Source organism: Ixodes scapularis, unplaced genomic scaffold (assembly GCF_016920785.2).
Source record: "Ixodes scapularis isolate PalLabHiFi unplaced genomic scaffold, ASM1692078v2 PGA_scaffold9__187_contigs__length_104089568, whole genome shotgun sequence".
Classification (NCBI taxonomy): Eukaryota; Metazoa; Arthropoda; class Arachnida; order Ixodida; family Ixodidae; genus Ixodes; species Ixodes scapularis.
In genome coordinates this window covers 1,903,297-1,924,673 of record NW_024609884.1, presented here as the reverse complement: position 1 = coordinate 1,924,673, position 21,377 = coordinate 1,903,297, and the positions used below count along the sequence as shown (strand labels likewise).

Genomic DNA, 21,377 nt, shown 5'->3' with positions numbered 1-21,377 from the left:
CGACTAAGTGCGTCCTAACTTGAGTGGTGATTGGCGGCGCGTCCGCTCGGGAGAGGGGAGTCGGCATCCCTCTCCTACACGTTTACACGCCAAAATTGCTGATCAAAGCAGATCAAAAATATCATCTTGATATTTTTGATGAAGAGCACAAATTTAGAAAGTGTCTTGAGACTACTGTTTTGTCCTAACATTTCGTTTTTATCCTGTTTAAAATTTTACTAATAATTGACTCATTGATAAGTGCACCACCGAGGAGGCGTTCAGCTGTTGGTGGGTCACTCAAAATAAAAATAAAATAAAGTAAAACTTAATAGAGCAGTCGCGGTGGACGCTTACGAGCCCTATGTTCGCCGCAGCCCGGTCGACGCCACGACCGCCGGACCGACCAGACGTAATTTGAACGTTAGCCGCTGGGTGTCGGGAGCTCGCACATGCGCCAAACTCTTCTAGAAAAAGGTCCATCGAAGCAGGTGGCAACCAGTCGAAAATCAGCCCACATATACACGGTATGACATCATGTTAGTAAACATGCGAGAAGTGGCCCCATAGGAGCACACCGTCCGCCGAGAACCGTGTTCCAAAAACAATCGGCGATCGAGCGTATTACGTCGTGTCGGGCGTTGTGTCAAACGAAATCAAAAAGCTTAAAAATGAGCTTTTGCTTATTTTTAAGAAAGAGGAGCTCCCCTATTGATAGTGCCCTGTGCCCATGTCGCCCAGGCCGGTACCACTTAAAATCGCTGGATCTGTGGAAGTAGCACCGTTGCCTTCCCATCTGCTAGCCGGACACAAACAAATACCAACATACAGACGACAAAACCTATCAAAGTGATTGGCTGATCGCTCTCTGTTGCCATGGCGATCACCATTTTGGGCCTTTCATATCTTCAAAAGGTTGTCATTCCAACCAGTCGCACCAAGATCGCTATGAGCATCATCGTACCGAAAGCGTTCCTCGGCCAATGTAAACGTTTTTGGCGCCGCACGTGCAATGAACTTATCACTCGTGCTTATTTGTCCAGATCTCTTACAATTATGTTGCTCTTCTCACGTATTCCAATACAGTAAAATTATTTTTCAATGCCTAAAAACTGACGTTGCATGTGATGGTGGTACGAAGATGTATGCCGTCGCGTGCGGTGTCAGTGCTAGAGGCATCAAAAAATAATTTTACTGTCTTGAAACACGCAATAAGAGCAACATAATTGTAAGAGATGTGGGGAAATAAGCATGAGTTATAAGTTTATTGCATGCATGGTGCCAAAGACATCCAAATTGGCGGAGGAACGCTTTCGGTACGATGATGCTCCCTGGCCATCTTGGCGCGACTGGCTGTCATAAATAGTATTTGTTTTGTTATCTCGTACTTGCGTGTAGGCACAAAGGTGATTTTGTTGTCGCATTCAAAACATCATGTTCGCATGCTCGAAGACTTTAATAAAAATGGGAGAAGGCCAGAAAACTCTTTATTGCCCGATAAAATCAGCGCAATAATAAAAAGATGAACACTTTTTATAGTCTACATAATTTTACCGTTACCGTATTTACTCGCAGAATGAACACACTTTTTTCCCCCGAAAAATCTATGCAAGGTTGAGGAGGGAGGGGGGGGGGGCGTTCATTAGGCCAAGTAAAATTTTTGCGTCTGTATTTACTCGCATAATGAAGACCTTTTATCCTGAAAAATCGAAATAACTTCTTATCTCTTTGCGCGCAGCGCCCGACCCCGTAACCAAACTAAGCTGTGCAAAAGCAAAAAAACTCCTTTGTTTTTTTAAATCCCTTGTTATTTTTTTTTTTGGCCGCCTTTGGCAAGCTGTTTTGTTTGCTTAGGCGTTGGTTAGGGAGGGCTCTCCGCGTATCTTTCTTATCTCCTTGCGCGCGGCGCGCAACCCCCCCCCCGGTAACCAAACTGCGCTGTGCAAAAAAGAAAAAAAAGCTCCTTTTTTTTCTTTTGTTTTTTCCTCAGTTCGTTTTTTTTTTCTCTCTCTTTTTGCCGCCTTTTGCAAGCTGTTACGTTTGCTTAGAGGGCTTCTCCGTTCCTCTTTCTTACCTTCTTTCGCGCGGCGCGCGACCCCCACCTCCCCTGTAACCAAACTATAAAAAAAAAAAAAAAAAAAACTCTTTCAGGGGTGGAACTCATGAACTGCGCTTGGGAGCAGCCACGGGAGCAGCTGAAACAGCTGTTTAGGAGCAGGTTGGGAGCAGCTAAAACTGCGTTCTGGAGCAGGCTAGGAGCAGCTCAGTTCAGTTTTCATTGCACTTCAGCTTGTGCCTTAGACAAGCACGGGAGCAATTTCAATTGTGCTAAGCAGCATGGATGAACATGAGTGGTTAGGGACCTAGGTAGATGGGATAACAGTGTAACAGATGCGAAAACTTGAAACTTTGTGAGCCTTAATGAGAACCAAAAAGCAAGTACCATATGTTTCTGAAGATAGCGTCCTTGATATTTCCGAGTGGCTTTCAGCTGCTCAAAATGCAAACCAGCACTGCTTATCGCACAACCCACACGTGCTCAACATAGTAAGTATATCTGCGAACCACGTGGCGTGCGTAAGCGACGGGCGTGCAGTAGCGCGGAGGAACAGGGAAACAAATTTCGAGTTGTGCAACTCAATATCGAAGCAGCAGACTATGATTAACGGAGTTATCGTATCTGAAGCGCTCGCGTGAGGGCTGCTGGCCAGCAAGGTTTCGGATCAGACCGCGTGCAGCTCTATCAAATCAAAATTTATCTTGAGAGAATGCGGTTCCAACAACGATGAAGGCTAACGTTTGGATCCCGGGCCACAGAGCTTCAGGCAATCTGACGCTGAACGACTCGACCTCACCTAGGCCGACCGCTTATGGTTGAAGAATAACAATCCAGTCGCAGGTCGTGTGGCGCTTAGAATCCGAGTTCTTTCACGCGCTTCCAACTCGGGATACACAGGGAGAATAAACAGAACAAAGGATTACAAGGCCGACCAAGCTAAACGTGCTCATTGTTGCCAATCGAGTCGATAAAAACCGAAACCAGGACAAAAAATAAAATTTTTGGGGGGCACGTTTTGCGATTTAGCGCATACTGGCGCATTGGTTGTGGTATTGGTTGTGGCGCAGTTTCTGCAACATGGCGCAGAATGGCGCAGATATATGCGTCTGGCGCAAAATGGCGCAAATGGTGCAGCCGTTCCACCCCTGTCTTTGTTTTTGTTTTTTCTTAGTTCCGCAATTTTTTTTTTTTTTTTTTTGCCGCCTTTTGCAAGCTGTTTTGTTCGCTTAGAGCGCTTCTCTTTCTTACCTCCTTGCGCGCGGTGGCGCTCGAACCTAAAATCCAAACTGCGCTGTAAAAATAAAAAAATAAAAAAAGCACTTTTTTATGTTTTTTTTTTTCTTGCTTCCCTTGGATCATTGCGAATTTTTTTAACGCCTTTTGCAAGGCGTTTTGTTCGCCCACGCTGCTCATGCATTCGCGACCTCGCTGCACCAGGATAGAAAAGTGCGTTCATTTCGCGCGCGTGGGGGAGGGGGTCAAAATTTTGACGTCAGAGTTGGGGGTGCGTATATTACGCGAGTGAAAAAAAAAGTCGAAATTTTGAGAGCCGACTTGGGGGGTGCGTTTATTACGCGAGTGCGTTCATTGTGCGAGTAAATACGGTATATATACTTTTTCAATCGCTTGTAAATAGGGTTAATTAATTAGTAACCAATAAATCTCTCAGATCATCAACATTAGCATCATTGTGATGGCAAAATTTCTTAATTTTGATGAAAAAAAAATGTTTTGTTATCCGAAAACACCCCAATGCAAAAGTGGACCGGTTGCTAACCGCAAGTCGCTTAGATCCTCTGGCGTACATTCTAACAACTCTATGGGCCTCTGAGGGCCAAGAACTCGACCCGATTGATTCAAGGACTCACCAGACCGCCCTGATTGCTCAGGGCGCAGTAGCTGCCCACCAAGACGTTGGACGCTATCGTCTGCCGGAAGACCTCCACCTTGAGCACGTCCGCTATGATTTCCTCCGTCTCCTGACCCCACACAGAGAAATGCAGTCATTAAAACATCCAGAGATGGCACAATTCGCTCCCAGAGTCCACACTGATGCCCAAACACATTCTGCCAAAGCGTTTTCTCAGACCAACAAAAACACATTTAGAGACCAGCTGCAAATAGCCCAAAAGGTTGCGCTTGGTTGTATGCCTGCATCTGCAGCATCTACGGTCGAATGTCATTAATTCAAACTTGGAAGGGACTGAAAATCAGTTTGAACAAAGAATTCTCAATTACTGGGAGCTTTCTCCCACAGATGTGCATAGGATAGGACCTGCACATTAGTTTGAATCATCCAGAAGTTTAAAATAATGAGTCAACTGTACCGCCCAAGCATCCCAGAATTCCTTTGGGTGCCACAGGTGCCACAATAGACCCTTTCCTGAATTTAGTGCCATCTGGCAACTCAAACTGCAGCTTAACATTTACCATACTAATGGCGGCAATGAACCTGGGGTCTGCAGTATTTTACGGGGCACTGTCACTTTCGCAAGTCAACAATAAACAAGAAAGTGTGCTTCACTGTACAGTTCTTTTTCAATCTCAGTGTCGACGGCGAAAAAACTTCAACCAGTCTGAATGAGGCTCCAACCCACACAGACACCTTAATAAAGTTGTATACATTAAGGGCTTTGAAGAAGAGTGTCTGCTACTAATGTAGTCACTGGGCCCGAGTTGGAAACGAACGATTACGCAGCTCTTGCATCCAATTCCTGCTTCACGTTGCGCTAATGTCTACAATGTATAGGCCACGAATCATCTGCTTAGTAGCATCTTCGACTTCTTCCTTCATCAGGAAACAGAAGGCCGCCATTAGTACAGCACATATCCCATTTTTCAGATGATGATAGTGACCAAAGTTGCCGGACTGAATTCTGGAAAGGGTCCATTCTTTTGCAAGTAGTCTATTAGATGTTTAGACAGTGTAAACTGGTGCTTGCTATTCATTTACTCAACGATACGAAAGACCTCCAGGGGTTTAGGCACAAGAGGCACATTGACAAAGCTACATGCATTCAACGCTTTTTTCAAATGATTAAATAATAAGCACACTCTTTATACACTTGTACAAAGTGAGAAAATCAACATAGTATCTGAAAAGACATGGAAAACAAGAAACATCAATGTGTATATATATATAAAAAATGATAGCAAAAAATATATATATAAACGGGCGCACAAATTGCCCAATCATCTGAAAAAAAGACTGCAGCATTGAAATCACGTGTACATGCAAAATAATGGCGAAAATAAGTAAACAGAGGCGCACAAACTGCCAAATCATCTGAAAAAAAAAAAAAAAAAAAAAAAAAGACTGCAGCATTGAACTCATAAATACGCATTCAAAAGCGTAAAAAGAAAGTTTTTGGTGAAATCGGGCACTCCAAAAAACAGACGAGTCGCAAAAATACTACCATGATATCTGAGAGATGCCCCCACACCTGAAAGATAATCCTCCCAACTTTTGGCTTAATTTTCTATTGTTTATTTTAAACACCGAAAGATCAGCGGTGGAACTGACAAGTGGTGATTTGGAGCAGCTCTTGTAGCAGGGAACAACGGATTTTGGTGCAGAGATTCCGACTTTTGGAGCAAACAATTTTGAGTTTTCACGTCAAAAAATTTCAAACAATCTCTCTGCAAGTTAGCTGTGAAAAAAAACAACAAAAAAACTGCAGTCAGACTTTTGGGAGACTATGTAAAGTGTTCTACCTAAAGACGACCTGGCCACTACAGATATTTATTTATTTATTGAACAATCATTAATCAATAACTTGGCAGATGTCTCAATATACCTATTAGCAGTACCAATCTTTGGTCTGTGTTTGACGCAAAGAAGATGTTTTGGATACTTTGTACAGGGTTTGAAACACGGTGACGTAATTGTCGCGAGTTCGACATCAAATAAACACTTTTGTGCAGCACACTGCCCTCGCTCGTATTCAGCCTGCTACCAATCACAGATCGGCTAACAGAGCACAGGCTACTCTAGCCAATCACGAGTAGCGCTAGCTATTCATTGCAATTGATATGAGCACCATTCGCACAGAAACCGTTAACTGCCCTCGCCCGTATTCAACCTGCTACCGGTCACGATCGGCTAAGCGAAGCACCTACCTACTTTAACTGATCACGAGTAGCGCTAACTATTCATTTCAATCGATGTGAGCACCGTTTGTACAAAAACAGGCAACTCTTCAAAAGCATGTGCAAATAATGAATTTCGGGTTTGAAGCAAATTCAAGGTGAATAGTTGTTTCTGGCCGAATACTTCTGAATAAAACATTGAAGAGTGCTGCGGTTTCTCCACGCCTTTTGCTACCGTTACACTGTGTTCAAACGAAAGTTCAGCTGAACTTGGGAAGGTTGTTCCTAAGCTTAATTGCCCACTCATGAGCTCTGTTAAATTTAATCCAACTATATTTACAGACTGCAGCCTCAGAAAGTCAAGTACATACTTTGGATGGCAAGTAAAAACGAGATTTGACATAAAATTAGAAATATTTTCTGCAATTCTGAATTAAACAGAAAAAAAAAAACAAAGAACAAGCACAATTAATGAACACTGGTTTTTAGAACATCGCTGCCAAACATGTATCCTCGCATAATAGCCACAGTGAAATTTTGAAGATTTTTACTGCAATGTAAAATCAACAATCACCAAATTTCCTGTTTTTTTTTTTTTTTTTTAATACACCAGACACGTAGCTGTGTCCGTTCCGCGTGTATTGCCTCTCCGCAGTGCACCGGTGCTTGAGGAGAAGCGCACTCAAGGGGGCCAACCCGCAGCGATCAACACTTCGAAAAGTATGAATATCGCAGTTCGTTTGGAGGCGAATTTCAAATACCATATTACATGAAAGTACTATTTAAAAATTGGAAATTTTTGGAAATTGGAAATGGCAGGTAATTCATTCTGGCGCAGTTCGGCGCAAATGGCGCAGCAGTTCCACCACCCAAAAGATAAGCTTATCTAAGGAATCTAGTACAGTAACTGTTAAGGTAAAAAAAAAAAACATACTCGAGGCTATCAAAGATAAACAACTTCTACGGAAGTGTACCCGACGTTCACCCAGAAACGAGAAGTTTTGAGCGGAATTCGAGGCCTCCCGTAAAAGCGCTAACACGTTCCGCTAAACCTAATCATTACACACAAAAACTTTACGGCGCCCCCTTCAACTTCGGGGCAATGCGGTCCGTAATTAACGAGCTTCGCGGAGCCGCTCCAAAGAGTGTGGTTTTCTATTGCCGCCTTTATTATTTAATACGTCGGTAACTCTCAGCCACAACCGAGCTCACCGCAGTTACTCGGCTGACCGCTCAAGCTCGGCTGCTGCTTACAGGCCGCATGATGCGCATGACTTGTATCCGACGCGCGTGCAGCTCCAGTTCATGATATTTTTCAAACAAGGTTATATCGTAGATGGCAGACCACAATAATTGAAGTGATTGCTATTGTTGTAACAAGAACTAGAAGTGTAAGCAAACGAATTTGAAGCGCACCAAACAACTGGACCGCTCGCTTGGGCAAGGAACTTTCGGATAGGATTCTTGACATAGCTGTCAAGCCAGGTGGTTGTGGGTATTGAACCCGACGCCCAACCAACGACTTTTCCGCACACTTACAGCTCGGAAGCGTAGAGCCAGTCCGCATGGTGCAGGAACACGACAGCTATCGAACGCTACTTTAAGAAACTGCAACAACAGACACCCAACAAAAAAACCAGAAAGACAAAACGGCAACAGCCACTCTATAGCAAAATAGCAAACCCAGCCAAGCCAGACAAGCTCATTGTTGACAACCGTATTGTCAGTCGACAGAAATTGAAGCTAAAAGAAATGCATTCTTTGGAGCAGGGTTTAGTGTTTGGCACACAATGGGACAAGTAAGTGGTTCTGGCGCAGTTGGCACTCACTGGTACAGAATAGCACAGTCAAATGCTTCTGGCGCAGAATGGCGCAAATGGTGCAGCAGTTCCAACCCTGACTACTCTATGCTTATATACTTGCTTATGCTTATATACTTATAATCCACATGCTGATTTGATTAGATATTCCAGTAAGTGCTATGTGTTAATGTCTTATCTAACACTATCTTGCTCGCCAGAGGACTCCATTGACGGTGCATTCCTAAAGGACCTCGTAGTCTCGGTCATCAGGAAATGTGAAGATGCAGGCTGTTATGTGGACGCTGTGATTTCGGATATGGGGCCGAGCAACCAGGCACCGTGGAAGAAATGTGGCATTTCCGCCAAACGGTCAGCAATGCCAGCAGTCTCCTGCAACCACCCCTGTGCAGCCGACACCGACCGACAGCTGTACTTCCTGGCTTATGCACCCCGTGTGCTAAAGACATCACCTGGATAGGGGACAATCGATCTTCTTGCCAGATGACATCGTGGCCAAGTACGGCCTTCCAATCAATGAAGTGAGCAGAAGAGTCAAATTCATAAATTTTAAGCAAGTACTATATGCATGTTTACAAAGTAATCTTTAGTGCGCTGTACAAAAGCTCAACCCTCTGCAGTAATCCATAAATCATTAAACTGCTAATCACCAATTATGTGCTGTCACAGAATTCGCAATAAACTTTCTCCTACTTGAGGGCACGAAGATGAGCAAAGTGGAAAGATGCTGGCTTTTTCTTAATTGCATAAAAACAGCCTGGGCTACAACCAGCTTTTGTAACTGTCCGATTACATTCACTAATGGCAAAAGCAATGTTAGTATAGTCAGGGCAGGATCAGAAACTGCCATAAGAAAACAGGTTCTTCCAATCAAATGCCGTATGTTTTGCCGAGCACACTGAAAAATAACACCCGAGCTATTGACTCCTTCGAATGTATGTATTGAGTATGGTGTACGTTCCAAATTGTCAATTCCTTTAAGCAATATTTTAAGCATATTTATTTGAACTTGGGTCCACCAGCACTCAATCATTCATTCCTTTACTATTCTTTTTTTTTTGTATTTGTTAGGTATCGGTGGTGCACATCAAAGCCCTTGCTGAAATCGATGCAGCACGACGAGCTACCTGGATCCAAGCCACTTTGAAAAAATGAATGTGTCTTCAGCAGTGGCTGTCACTGTGGGAGCTGCCATCCGCGTACTTGTGTGCCTAGGACAACTTCCCTCGGAGGCCCTAACCACAGCTTGGTTTGTGGAACAGGTGTTCCGGTGCTTTTCCCTAATGACATCACGAGGCATCAGTATGGCTATGAGCCTGTTCAAGCCAGGCTCGCACGACCAAGCAGTAGCTTTCCTCGAAGAGTTTGTTAGCATCTTCTCCCGCCTTTCTACAAGGGAAAAAAAACAACAACCAGGGACCGTGTTTTACGCCCGTACAAGCTGGTGTGCTTGTGTCCACATCATGTGCCCCCTTTATATCCAGCACCAGCTTCTCAACATTCACAAGTTCCAGTTCGTCTTGCTTGGTCATCTCACCCAAGACGCTCTGGAAAACCTTTTTTCGTGTGTTCGCTCCACAAAATCCGGTGCCTAGGGCCCTCCAATTTAAGCTTGCGCTGCGGCTGATTATGTTGAGTCAGTTCTTCAGACCAGGGCAGTTGACGAGAGCGCCGACCTACTTGAATTTATTGCAATCAAGAAGGCTGGCTCAACGAAGAACATTGGTGCAGCAGACGAGTTCTTTCTTTGAGGACAGCTTCCTAGAGGATGGAGCTCCAGATATTGACGAGGTGGAGTCTCTTGTGTACCTATCAGGGTACATCACCCAGAGCGGGTGCAAACAAAAAATAGAGCTTTGTGACTTCTGCAAGGAGTTCCTTCAGACTGACCCAGTGGAGCGTAGTGATAGCCTTTAAGTCGTATCGATCTCAGTCTCAGCCGAATCCCCTGGTCCGTCCATCACGCCATGTGTTCAACCTGCTGGGGCATGCGGACAAGGTGTTCCCCAGAGCACAAAGTGGTCGACATTTCACTGGCCTCCCTGATGAAAGCGACTTTGGAATCCCACCAACTTCCAGATGGCTTCCCTCGCTGCCATCATCTGGAGAAGCATCTGACCACAGCTTTCTCAATGCTCCAATTGCGGATCACCCTCCCAAAGCTAAGCAGCAAGGCGAAGGCCGTCAAGTCACAATGTGGGTCGAAAAGTGTTGGAACGAGAGCAGCTGTCTCTCTAATCTGCTGAGCATTGTGGTACTGAGGCTTAGAATTGTTTGTAGCAACATACCAGCTGTATTAACGCTATTCTGATAACTAGTAGAATTACCTGCGACCTTACAATTTTAGCGAAAAAGTTAAAAGCACATATTTACAACCGCTTGTTAGATACAAGCGGGGCCTTAAAAACAATGCCCAATTGTCATCTTCTAGGAGCTGGATTGAAAACCTTTTTGTGTGAATTTATATCGTGCAGAAGGTGGAAAAGGATTGTTTTTCGAGAATCGTCGTATTCAGCTCGACTGAGCTTTTTGTATTAATGTATCGCATTTGTGTTTAAGTATAATGTGTGGCTTTGTAAGCTTAGTTCAAAGCACAGGAGGTTGAATAGCTCTAGTTTCTGTGTGCCTGAGGTCACAAGGTAAAAACTACAACAGATGTCGGGTTGTCGCTCGGCACAAACTGTATGTGCTTAGTTTGCCAATGCCGTTACTCATATTGCATTCATGTGCAACATTTCTGTAGATGATTCTCACATTGTTATGTATATACGGTTAGAAATCTTGCTGAGGTGTGATTAAAATGTTTTGCTCCTTTTGTCTTCTCAGATTTTGTAACCAACTTTTTTTTTTTGTACAAAAATATTGTCTAGCAGCAATAGTGACTCGTTTGTAATTTTCGAGGTGGGAATTCCCACCTCTTGAGCTCGTTTTGCAAACTTTCAGCGACTTCTAAAACAAACGTAACAAGTTTAGTCTGCTGATCGAGTGAAAACAGTTTGTATCAGGGATGAAAGGCCGAAATTTTGGCGTGTGTCTGAACTGCGCTAATTTTTCAGTTCGTGAGATTCGCGAGAATTATGACCTCGTAAACTTTAACTGTTAAAAGTATATGTGCGAGTCAGCAGCTTTGCAGTGGTCTAACTTGTAGCCTTCAAAAATCCACCAATGTTTCCCTCTCTACCCAGGGAGAATGACCCCCACGAGTCTAATTAGGTAGTAAGCGCGCCTTGCTTCGAACGCTACCCAACAGAAAGAATCGACATACGATTGTTAGCGAAACTTGCCGTACTGACAAACAAAAATGAAGTTGAGATCCCATTGGAAAACTTCGAAGGATTCCATCATTCATTGCCAGTTGTGAAAATAACTATTCCTGAGGCATAGTTTGCATTTTCCTTTTTGAACCTAACAATCAATGATACAGTAATAATACTTTGACTAGAATTAACCAGCACAAAAACAAATATAACACTGGTTTTCTCTAGCATCGGGAACGTTGATGAGGTTTGCCTTTGCCCCTCTGGCAACATTGGTCTCACGCCCCAAGATGGCCACCACTGCTCCACAGTGTTGTTACTCTTAAAGGCCGGCCCGCAAGCAGAGAGAAGGAACCCGACCCTCACTTTCCTTCTCGCCACTGTAAAAGGATGAAATCGCCTCTCGTTTCCTCCTCACCATTTTCCGACTTTTTTTTTTTTTTTTTTGCCAGCTGCCTGTTTTTTTTTTTTTTTTTGACAAGTTTGGGGTGGAGGAAATGAAAGCTTCAAGGATTTGAAAAGATTATCCAGAAGCCAGCCGGCACACCTGCGACAAGGAGCTCAACCAACCGAGTAGCTGTTTTGAGCGAGCTTGGCACTTGCTCTTCCGAGCGCAGCCAAAGCTACGTGTGGCCGGAGCCAATCACTCACCGGCAATCGGTCACGCGATCTCGCCTGCACTTTTGTATCACTCCGCTGCGCCGCTGGTCGTCCGCGCCACCCGCGCTCTCCCAGTATTTCGTCTGCTACGGGTCTATCAACGGTATCGTCTGCTACAGGTTTAAAAAAGGGCCCTTTCACGTTCTCAAATTTAGTCAAAGTGGATGTCAGTACGTAGGCTGGCCGCTGGCGTCTGTGCCCGAGCTTTCCGCCTGTTCAGAATTTCGGTATAGTTTCGAGATGTAAGTACACATTGCAAGGTGCCCGATGACCCGGCCGTTGACGTTTCCTTGTATTGTCTAGATATACCAGGGCTCGAGGCGCAGTCCTTTCCACCAGCTTCTCGGCATTCAATGTGATAGGCAGATAAAGGGGTGCCCTGATTTTTCCGCGCATCAGTGAATTGTAGTGGCCCGGGCCCCGGATGCTTTTCTTATTTACAACGCATTCGCGGTACGACGCGGCCGGAGTCACCCGCCGAATTTTGAAAGTATACGTTCATCACGACGCCCAAACGTGCCTTTGCGAAAAGACGCTTTAAAGCGACTCGGTGGGAAAAGCAGCGAAGCGCATGATTCGGGCGTTACGGGAACAAAATCGCACAGAAAAACCGAGTGCTGCAGCCGTGTTGCCAGCGGATATACGTGTTTTCACCAAACCACATGCATTTACATATATTAATAAAAACATAAACTTCAGATATATAATTCTTTTAGTTGCAAATCATTCTCAGCAGTACACATCTGGAATATTGTGCAATGTTTACGCACAAGACAGTTATTAAAAAAAAAAAAAAAAATAATAATTTTGCGGACTACTTTGTGGTGCGTAGGAATGCTCATCTCGAAGTTGCGAACCGTCCCTCAGCCTTTGGCTGCGCTCCAACGAGTTGCATTGGCTCTTTTTAGCATTGGTTTGGAAGACGATTCTTTGCTGTTGTGAGAGCACAAATGCCTTGTTCTGCTCAAAGAAGTAGTCATTGAAGTATCAATTTTAATATAAATATCTGATTTGGCATCTTTCGTTGTTTAGGCGGATTCATGGCGATAACGGGAAGTACGAGCTGCGTTTTCTGTATATCAGGGATGGCGCTCCATAGACCAGTGGTTCTGAATAATCATGGTTCGAAAACCGGCAGAGGTGACGGAGGATCCCATCCGTCACCTGGATCTAGCACTTTTCGGTGTAGAGCGTTTTGCTTTATTAGGGCATTTCGGTGCGGACTTTTTGGTGCACAGACATTTCAGTGTACGGACCTTTTGCTGCAAAGACTTTTCGGTGTGGGACTTTTCGGTGCGCGGATATTTCGGTGTATGGACATTTTGATGCATGGACATTCGACGCTAAAGTTTGCCTCGCCGGTATCCCTTTTCCAACTTACGCAGACACGCTTCACATCGTCTTTGTGCGTTGAGTTGATAGAGATAGTCTCCTCTATAAGGTTTTGGCTTTATTATTGGTCCTGCGTGTAGGAAACGACCCAAACAGCAAGACGTTTGAAGTTGTTTGTGTATTCAGAACAATTTTGAATATCTTCAAATGCGCCTCGTGTGCGGGTACAAAATAAGTGTAATCAAATCAAATATCGATTTGAATCAAGTAAACAAGCCGAATTTGGTGAATGCTAAATCTATTTTATTTGGTATCAAATGTTTGCTCATTCTGGTACGAAAAAAAACAGTGACCACAGATCATACACTGAGTTTGATCTGTGGTCAACGTCTCGTTCCATGCCGTAATGATGTCGCCAGACGTAAAGAACTGCCTTACAATCGTGCTTATACAGGGCGATTTTTTTTAACGACTAGACATTTTTCTAAAAAAAGACGTCAGAGTTACGCAATTGCGGTTTGTGCCTTATCTGTAGTCATCAAAAACACCATATCATTCATTTTTAAAGAGATGTAGTGGACGTGAAGTGGCTCACGGCGTCCTAAAAAGCCTAATTTGGACGCGGATCGTGTTACCGCAATCTTTTCGGTCACCGCACTCCTCTCCCCTTCTACAGTGGCGTTGTCACAGCGATGCGCATGATTTGTCGCTTTGGCTTCATGGCGTTAGGCTGTGCCACGCGGAGATGGAGCCCACATAAAATGAAAACTATATTTTCGCGCCCAAATTAGGAGGACGCCGTATAATAGTGTACGCGCGTTACATCTTTTTAAGAATGGACGGTTTGGTGGCTTGCGATTATGGCCAACAACTTTCTAAATACAAGATGCCGTTTTCTTTTCTAATTAAAAAGTTAATTAGTGAATTTTTGGCAATCGGTCGGTTTTAGTTGCGTTCGTTATTGAACCTAATCCTCGCCTGGCCGTATAGCTCACCTACACAAACCGCAATGGCGCTAGTTTTCACTGGACAATTTGGTAGCTTTCGATTACGTCCAACAACTTTATAAATCAACTATCCCGTTTTCTTTTATAATCAAAAAGTTCATTAACAAATGTTAGGTAATCAGTCGGTTTTTGTTGCGTTCTTTCTTGAACCCAATCTTCGCCTGGCCGTATAGCTCACATCCACAAAACGTTAATTTCCACGTTTTCTCCAATATTTAGTAGGTGAAAAAAAAAAAAAAACAATAAACGCTGTATATAAAACAGAGGGCAGTTCTTTTCTGATATAAATAAAGCGTGGGGCACGCGTCTTGCATGCATCTCTTTTTTTTTTTTCCGGCCTATGAAAACAAATCCCGGGACATTCGAAATTTAGTTTATGATGGGGCGGGCGCTTTATCACGTAGTATTTTGTCATGTTTCATAAGCTTTGTTACTAGTAAGAAGGAAGCCACGCGAGCCGTATTTGTTGCAAATAGCTAATCGGGTGTTTCTCAAGCAGCTCTAGAACTTTCCAATTGACATTTTGGTTCTTAATACATCTAAAAAAGCTTGGTACTTAGTCCTAAACATTTAATTTATTAGGCATAATTAAAATACTACAACTCTCGCAAGACGTCTGCCCAAAACATAAAGTTGGTTTCATTGCTGTGAAGTGGCTGCGTCTTTCATTTTTATGCTTGGTCTTTAAAGATTCGTGGAAAGCATTCGCGACCTTATCTGTCAAGCCGCGTACGCGGACAGCGCGGCCTCCTCGGCAAGTTGTTCCCTCATCGAAGACGACAATGAATAAAAGGTACGATCAAAATCTTAATGCCTGAAGAAAGCGCAACTTTAAAATAATTCTAAGGGTGTCAGTTGATTTTATTTCTACTGTATTCAAATTTCAACACTCGTCGCGGGCAGCATAAAAGGAAGCACTGCACTCTTGGCGCAAACCAGTGCCCAGTCAACGGTCCTACACTCAAACACGCATCACCACCCGACCTGTTTGAAAAATAAATAATTTGCAGTACTTTTGGTAGAAAAGGCGAATTTTCTACTGAGCGTGATATTTTGTGGACCCAAAAGTCCTGTAGCCGAGATCGGTAGTTCATAGCTTCAGGAAGACGAAGAACGACGGATGCATTATTTCCCGAGGAAGTACTGTTTTGACTTTGAATTCCACATAAAATTGTATATGCACAAATTGTGGCACGATACCGAACTTGCTTGATTGCTTTTCTTTTAAAGACAACATAGCCGGGCATAATCTACAGATATTGCAGAATTCATTTTAATTGACGTACAGCGCGAAAGACAAGTATGGACATAAAGAACACAATAGAACTCTGCATTTCTACTGCATTTCTTTCCGTACTTGTCGACAGTTAGTCCGCATGACCATATTCAAAAACTGCCAAATTGTTTAAGCCTACCCCTTTTTATAGTTTTTTTCGTAGATGAATTGTGGTGAATCCCGGCTGGGTTCGGGTAAAGATCTCGCACGTGTTCAAGGACACATTTCGGCATGATTTCCTGCTTGGTGACGACGTTGAGCTGACCGCTGTTCCGCTTCGTTTCTAAGTAGGCGGGGAACGCCAGACGCCTAAATTAGCCAAGCAGCCCCAAAACTTGCGGTAGCACACCTTCCGAACTCCTGGTTTTTTTTTTGGAGATGGCCTTCGCCCACCATGACAAAGCCCCAAACAATTATGTAAGGGCTGCAGAGGCTATCTGGGCATTCCATTTCTTCATCAGCGAAGAAATGCGAACGGAAGAGAATGAAAACTTCGCAATACCTGCTGTCTTTTAATAAATGGCATAATATGCTACTATTGCTAGTTGCACTATTTTACGCGAAGAAAATTGTGATTTTGCGGTTCAATCTCCGTGTTTCCCGTTCTCTTTGCTGATACGCAAGATATTTGTCGGGTGTCAAGTTTTCAGTTACATTTGTTGACAGACACTAAATGCACGTTTGGCCACGAAGAAATTTTTTTCGAAGGCTGAAGATAGATGAAATATACCATAAACCGTTTCAGTTTTTATGGAAGTTTGTTTTTACTCTTCTTAGTAGCTTCAACGAGGCGGCCGTCACTCTAGAAAACACCTTTAGTACGAACCTATATATTATGCCCCAGAAATGGTCAGACTGTGTCCCTCTGACTGCAATATCTTTGACTTGTAATTACTCATGATTATTAGTTTGTACAAAAAAAAAAAACACAATAGTGATACAATCACTTTTCAGTGTGCCGTTGTTAGAACGACACATTTTCAACTCTCTGGGTAGAGCTCAAAGTTCGGATTAAAATACCCATCTTTTTTTCTTCTGCTGTGATGTTCAAGTTCCGTTCACTCGAGATAAATATGCGGTGTTGTAGCGTGTGTGGCCGCATGCGGAAGTATCTGAATGTAAAATAACTTGTTGTTGGGCTAGTTGGTGCTGACTATCTGAGTGTGTTTTAGAACTGCAGAAAAAGAGAAAAAAAAGATAAAAAAAAAGAAGAAAAGCGAGTCAGCCCGAACCCTTCCGAGCTCATATCCAGCCTGCCTAACTAATCCCTGGTGTTTGGGATTGAAGCAAAGAACCTTGAAGGGTTACAGAGATTTTGTCGGGGGCAGGTAAGCCCATTAGCACTCGTGCGAGAAGGCCGTAAAAAGCGAGGAGGAAATGGAGGAGGAAAGGGGAGGAGGAAAAAAAGAAAAGAGGGGGAATCTTCTGCCACGCTGAAGAAAATTTTGAGCGCCCGCCTTTAAGCATAGCTTATTTAGTGACTCTAGCACAGCCAATACAGTATATTAAAACTAAATTAGCTAGTCCAGTAAATGCAAGCTTGGCAATAACCTTAATAAAATTTCCGGGATTTTTTTTTTTTTTTAAAGAAGGGTTATTTATTGTTTACATGCTGATTTCTGCTTTCATAAAGTTCTTCAGATAGACTGTAATTGATATTCCCAATCAAATGACAAAATCTTTGTTTCTTATCCCATGTAAGAAGTGCACTTACATTATAACCTTTAGAACTCGCAGGAAACGTCAATATGGGCGCCGAAAATGATTCTATTGCAACAGCATTTCCGTGGAATACGCTATTCAATTTACAACTGATTTCATACTTAAAATAAGCATTCACAGCAGCTAATAATAGTCCTCCATCAATCAGCATGTTGTTACTATAAGTAAGTAAGAATAAGGTTTTAATGGCGCAGCGGTAATGGAGTCCATAATGCAGCAAACAAATGTGTTGTTACCACGCCTGGACCTTCTACGCACAACTAAACGACTAGCCAGGCAACCAAACCTGCCGTGCAGTTGGTGCCATCAAAAAGCCGCGCAGAAGTCGGGAAGTGTGACGGGAAACAAACCTTGTCCAGGTCCGGATGTGTGAGGGCCACGTAGTCGTTGCAGGCGATCACGTTTCCGAGCGCCGACAGACGCTCCTCTATCCTTTGGATCTTGACGCTGTCCGGCAGGGAGTTCCGGAGGTGCTGAAGTTCCTGGTCCGTGGTCGTGTTCGGAACCAGGAGACCGTGACGGTTGCCTTTCGAAAAGGAAACACAGAGTGCAGTCAAACCCCTTTGTACCGAACGGCAGGAAACTCTACGATTAGTTTGATATAGCGAGTAGTTCGATATAGCAAAAACCATTTATAACGAACTTCCATGATGCGTTCATTATAAGGCGAGAGCTTCTCTTTCTGATCTCCTCGCTTCCGCCTTGTAACAAAAATATAACCTTTCCTGAAATGTGTAGCTAAATGTGTGAAGCATACAATGTTGAGCAGATTTTCTACTGTAAGTCTAGAAAACTTTCTATTTGATCTTTTGTTTTATTACTTGTTAGCTTCGTTGTAAGGCAAAAGCTCCTCTTTCTCATCTCTTCGCTTCCACCTTGTAACAAAACGCTGGAAAGTTTTTTTGTTTTTTTTTCTCATACGTGCAGTTTGTTTTTTTAGCTTATCTCCCCTTCTGAACCATTTCTCTTAGTAGGCAACCGCTTTGGGATGAAGCTTTTTTTTTTTTTTTTGTGCGTGCAGTGTTTTTTTTTTTAGCTTTCTCCCCTTTTGAATCGCTTCTCTTCGTCAATTTTGTTCCTGGCTTGAGCTTTTGGAATTTTCTTTCCTACTTCTTTTTTTGGGGGGGAAGGGACAGGCTAGAAGACGATTGTTTGCGCGTTTTCGGAAGCCTTCCCAGGGGAAAAAGTTCGATATAGCCAATCTGTTGTTTGTCATAAAAAGTACTTTTTACATGTATCTTTTTTTTCAATTTTCCGTGAGTTTGATCGAGAAAACCACGTAAAACAACATTCATTGTGGGTAAAGCACACAGTGCTATCAAAATCGCGACTTGTGACAACCGGCAAAACTTCCAAAGTCGCCAGGGATTATTTTCATCATTCTTGTCCAGCTCGCTTGCCCCTTTGCATTTAATTGCATTATAATTATAACCATAAAATTGCAAGCTTCACCCATGTTGGTGTTAGACTGGTGGCAGCTGATAAAACCCGTTTGCTCTACTCACGTCTAACCCCTGGTTAGCCCAGTTGGTAGAGCGCTCCACCTGTAATGGAGAGGTCCCGGGTTCGATACCCAGACCAGTAACGGAAATAAACAGCGCGCAAAAAATACACAGGACGAAAGGAAGGTGTGAACGACACAAGCGCTGAACTCACAACTAAATATTTATTGAAAAAACACCAACGAAATAAACCGCACTATCGCTTCAGCACGTGTCAAGATAGGTAATTTCTTTTTTGTGAAGAAAAACCGATGTTTGGCTGACGCATGCATCTTGCCCCGCTTTTGTTATTGCATACGCTTCCAATAATTCCCTGGCAGTTTTATCTGTGCCCCTCCCGATGATGGTGATGTTATCGAATTGGGGCTGGCATTTACAGGCAGCACAATGCAGAGGCAAGTGACCCCCAGCGGTCGACCGGAGTGTCCAGTCATGCTCACGTGCCCTGTCATTAATGCAACGGCCAGTTTGGCCGATGTACACTCTTCCGCAGCTTAGTGGTATCTTGTAAACCACCCCCACCACACAATCAACATACTTGTTCCTGTGCCTTACGGCACATTGGCTCCTGCCCGTAGCCTTATCCGCAATTCTAGGGCAGAGTTGCGCCAACTTTCGTGGCGCCGAAAAAACAACAGGAACGTCAAACCTCCCGGCTACCTTTTTCAAATTGTGCGAGAGTTTGTGCATGTAGGGGAGTACCTGGGGTCTGGTTGCGGGTCTCTCTTTTTTCTGACTTCACCCTCCCTTAATCTTTTTTAGCAACGTCTGCGCCACTGCCAGAATAACTGACTCTGGGAAGCCGGCATCCGTCAGCCGCTGTACCTGCATCTTAAAACTTTCTGACATTGAATGGTAGCAGGACTTTTCCAAGACAGTCTGGAGGCAAGAGGACGCAATTAATGCTCCTTTTTACTAGTTTAGAATGGGCGGAATCATAAGGGAGAAGTCCCTTCTTAGAGCGTGGTTGGTAAAGCCAACACACGTGACTTTCTTCAAAATCTAGTCTAAGGTCTAAAAATTGGAGGTGTGTCCCATCCTGTAGTTCATGGGTAAACCTTAGCCCCCCAGAATGCTGAGCGAACACATCCAACACTGCTTTAACAGTCCTGTCCTCAGGGGCACCTCGAGACCTTCTTGTGACTACTAGATAATCGTCAACATATCTAAAAACTTTTTTAACACACTCCTCGTCTAAGTTTTCATTGATTGCCCGATCACATTTAGCCAGGAAAATGTCACAAAGTACCGGTGCCACACAAGAGCCAATGCAAATTCCTTCTTTTTGCACATAGTAGCCATCGTCATACATGATTAATGTCGACTGCAAATAAAACTTGCCTCTGCATTGTGCTGTCTGTAAATGCCAGCCCCAATTCGATAACATCACCATCATCGGGAGGGGCACAGATAAAACTAACAGGGAATTATTGGAAGCGTATGCAATAACAAAAGCGGGGCAAGATGCATGCGTCAGCCAAACATCGGTTTTTCTTCACAAAAAAGAAATTACCTATCTTGACACGTGCTGAAGCGATAGTGCGGTTTATTTCGTTGGTGTTTTTTCAATAAATGTTTAGTTGTGAGTTCAGCGCTTGTGTCGTTCACACCTTCCTTTCGTCCTGTGTATTTTTTGCGCGCTGTTTATTTCCGTTACCATGAACCAACTCGCCTACATCACGACACTAATCCAGTTTATTTCTTCTACGGTAGGCCCTTTTACGTGTCCTAACACTGACAACCGCCATGCTATAATCTGTGTCAACCTTATTGCTGCGTCCACATGCCGAGCCCGCTACCTTTCGTACTGCATCAAGAATGGCCTTCTACCTGCTGACGTTGGGAGCATCTTCGGGTGCATGCAGCCTTCCAGCGGCCATGCGAAACGGATATGCAAGATTTTAAGGTCGGAAAACTGGAGACAAGTCCGGCTGCTGCACGACTACTTAAAAGTGCTTTGCTTGTGTGGTGTGGCATCATCGTCGGGATTTCGGAGACACAGAGAGCATCTTCAGCTGCTGGACCAGGTGACAGAATTTCTGTGGCAACAAGTTCGAACCGCGTTACCGAAAAGAGCACGGACAACGATGCATAGTGGAGGCAGTTTGACGGTACTTGGAGACGTCCAGCTTCCAGCGGATGTGACGAGAACTCTGGAAAAAGGACCAAAGTACAGCGTGGAGCCGCATTTAAGGCCACATGAACTGCTAGCCTTGGTACGGAGGGTGTCAGAAAAGACTGATAAGGAAGAAAGAGAAAGGTGTGTTTTGGAGGGGGTTGATTGTTTGTCGCGAAGCACTCCAAAAAGGTCAACATCGCCTGTGGGGGGAACTCTGAGAAAAATTGTGTCGTTTTTCAGGAAGGTGACCTTGGTTTGCTCCAAGCAGACAAAGAGGGGGGATTTGTCGTTGTACCTCAGGACATGCTAAGGAGTAAATCTAGAACGGCGGTGTGTAAGAACTTTAAACCGACCTCACTCGACCCAAAAAAAGTCAAGAGCGCAGCACTGAAGTTGTGCGATACTCTTGACTTGACCAAATTAGGAAAAGATATAAAGAATAGTAAGGAAGACCACCTGAAAGTTTTATTTTCCGTTAAAACGCATAAGGTGGACTCACCCTTCCGGGCCATTGTAACGGAAAGGGGGGCGTGGCAGAAACAGGTTAGCCAGTTT

The 21,377-nt window shown here is 43.8% G+C and overlaps 1 protein-coding gene across 1 annotated transcript in view; it reads right to left on the bottom strand.

Moving 5' to 3' along the window:
* LOC8034251 (eukaryotic translation initiation factor 6) overlaps positions 1–21,377 on the bottom strand; it is a 35,913-nt gene that overhangs the window by 10,124 nt on the left and 4,412 nt on the right. Inside the window, exons 3-4 of the mRNA XM_029992447.4 lie at positions 17,552–17,727; positions 3,907–4,017 (exon numbers count right to left, since the gene is read on the bottom strand). Of these exons, the coding sequence (XP_029848307.1) occupies positions 3,907–4,017; positions 17,552–17,727 (287 nt within the window). The remainder of the gene's footprint in view (positions 1–3,906; positions 4,018–17,551; positions 17,728–21,377) is intronic.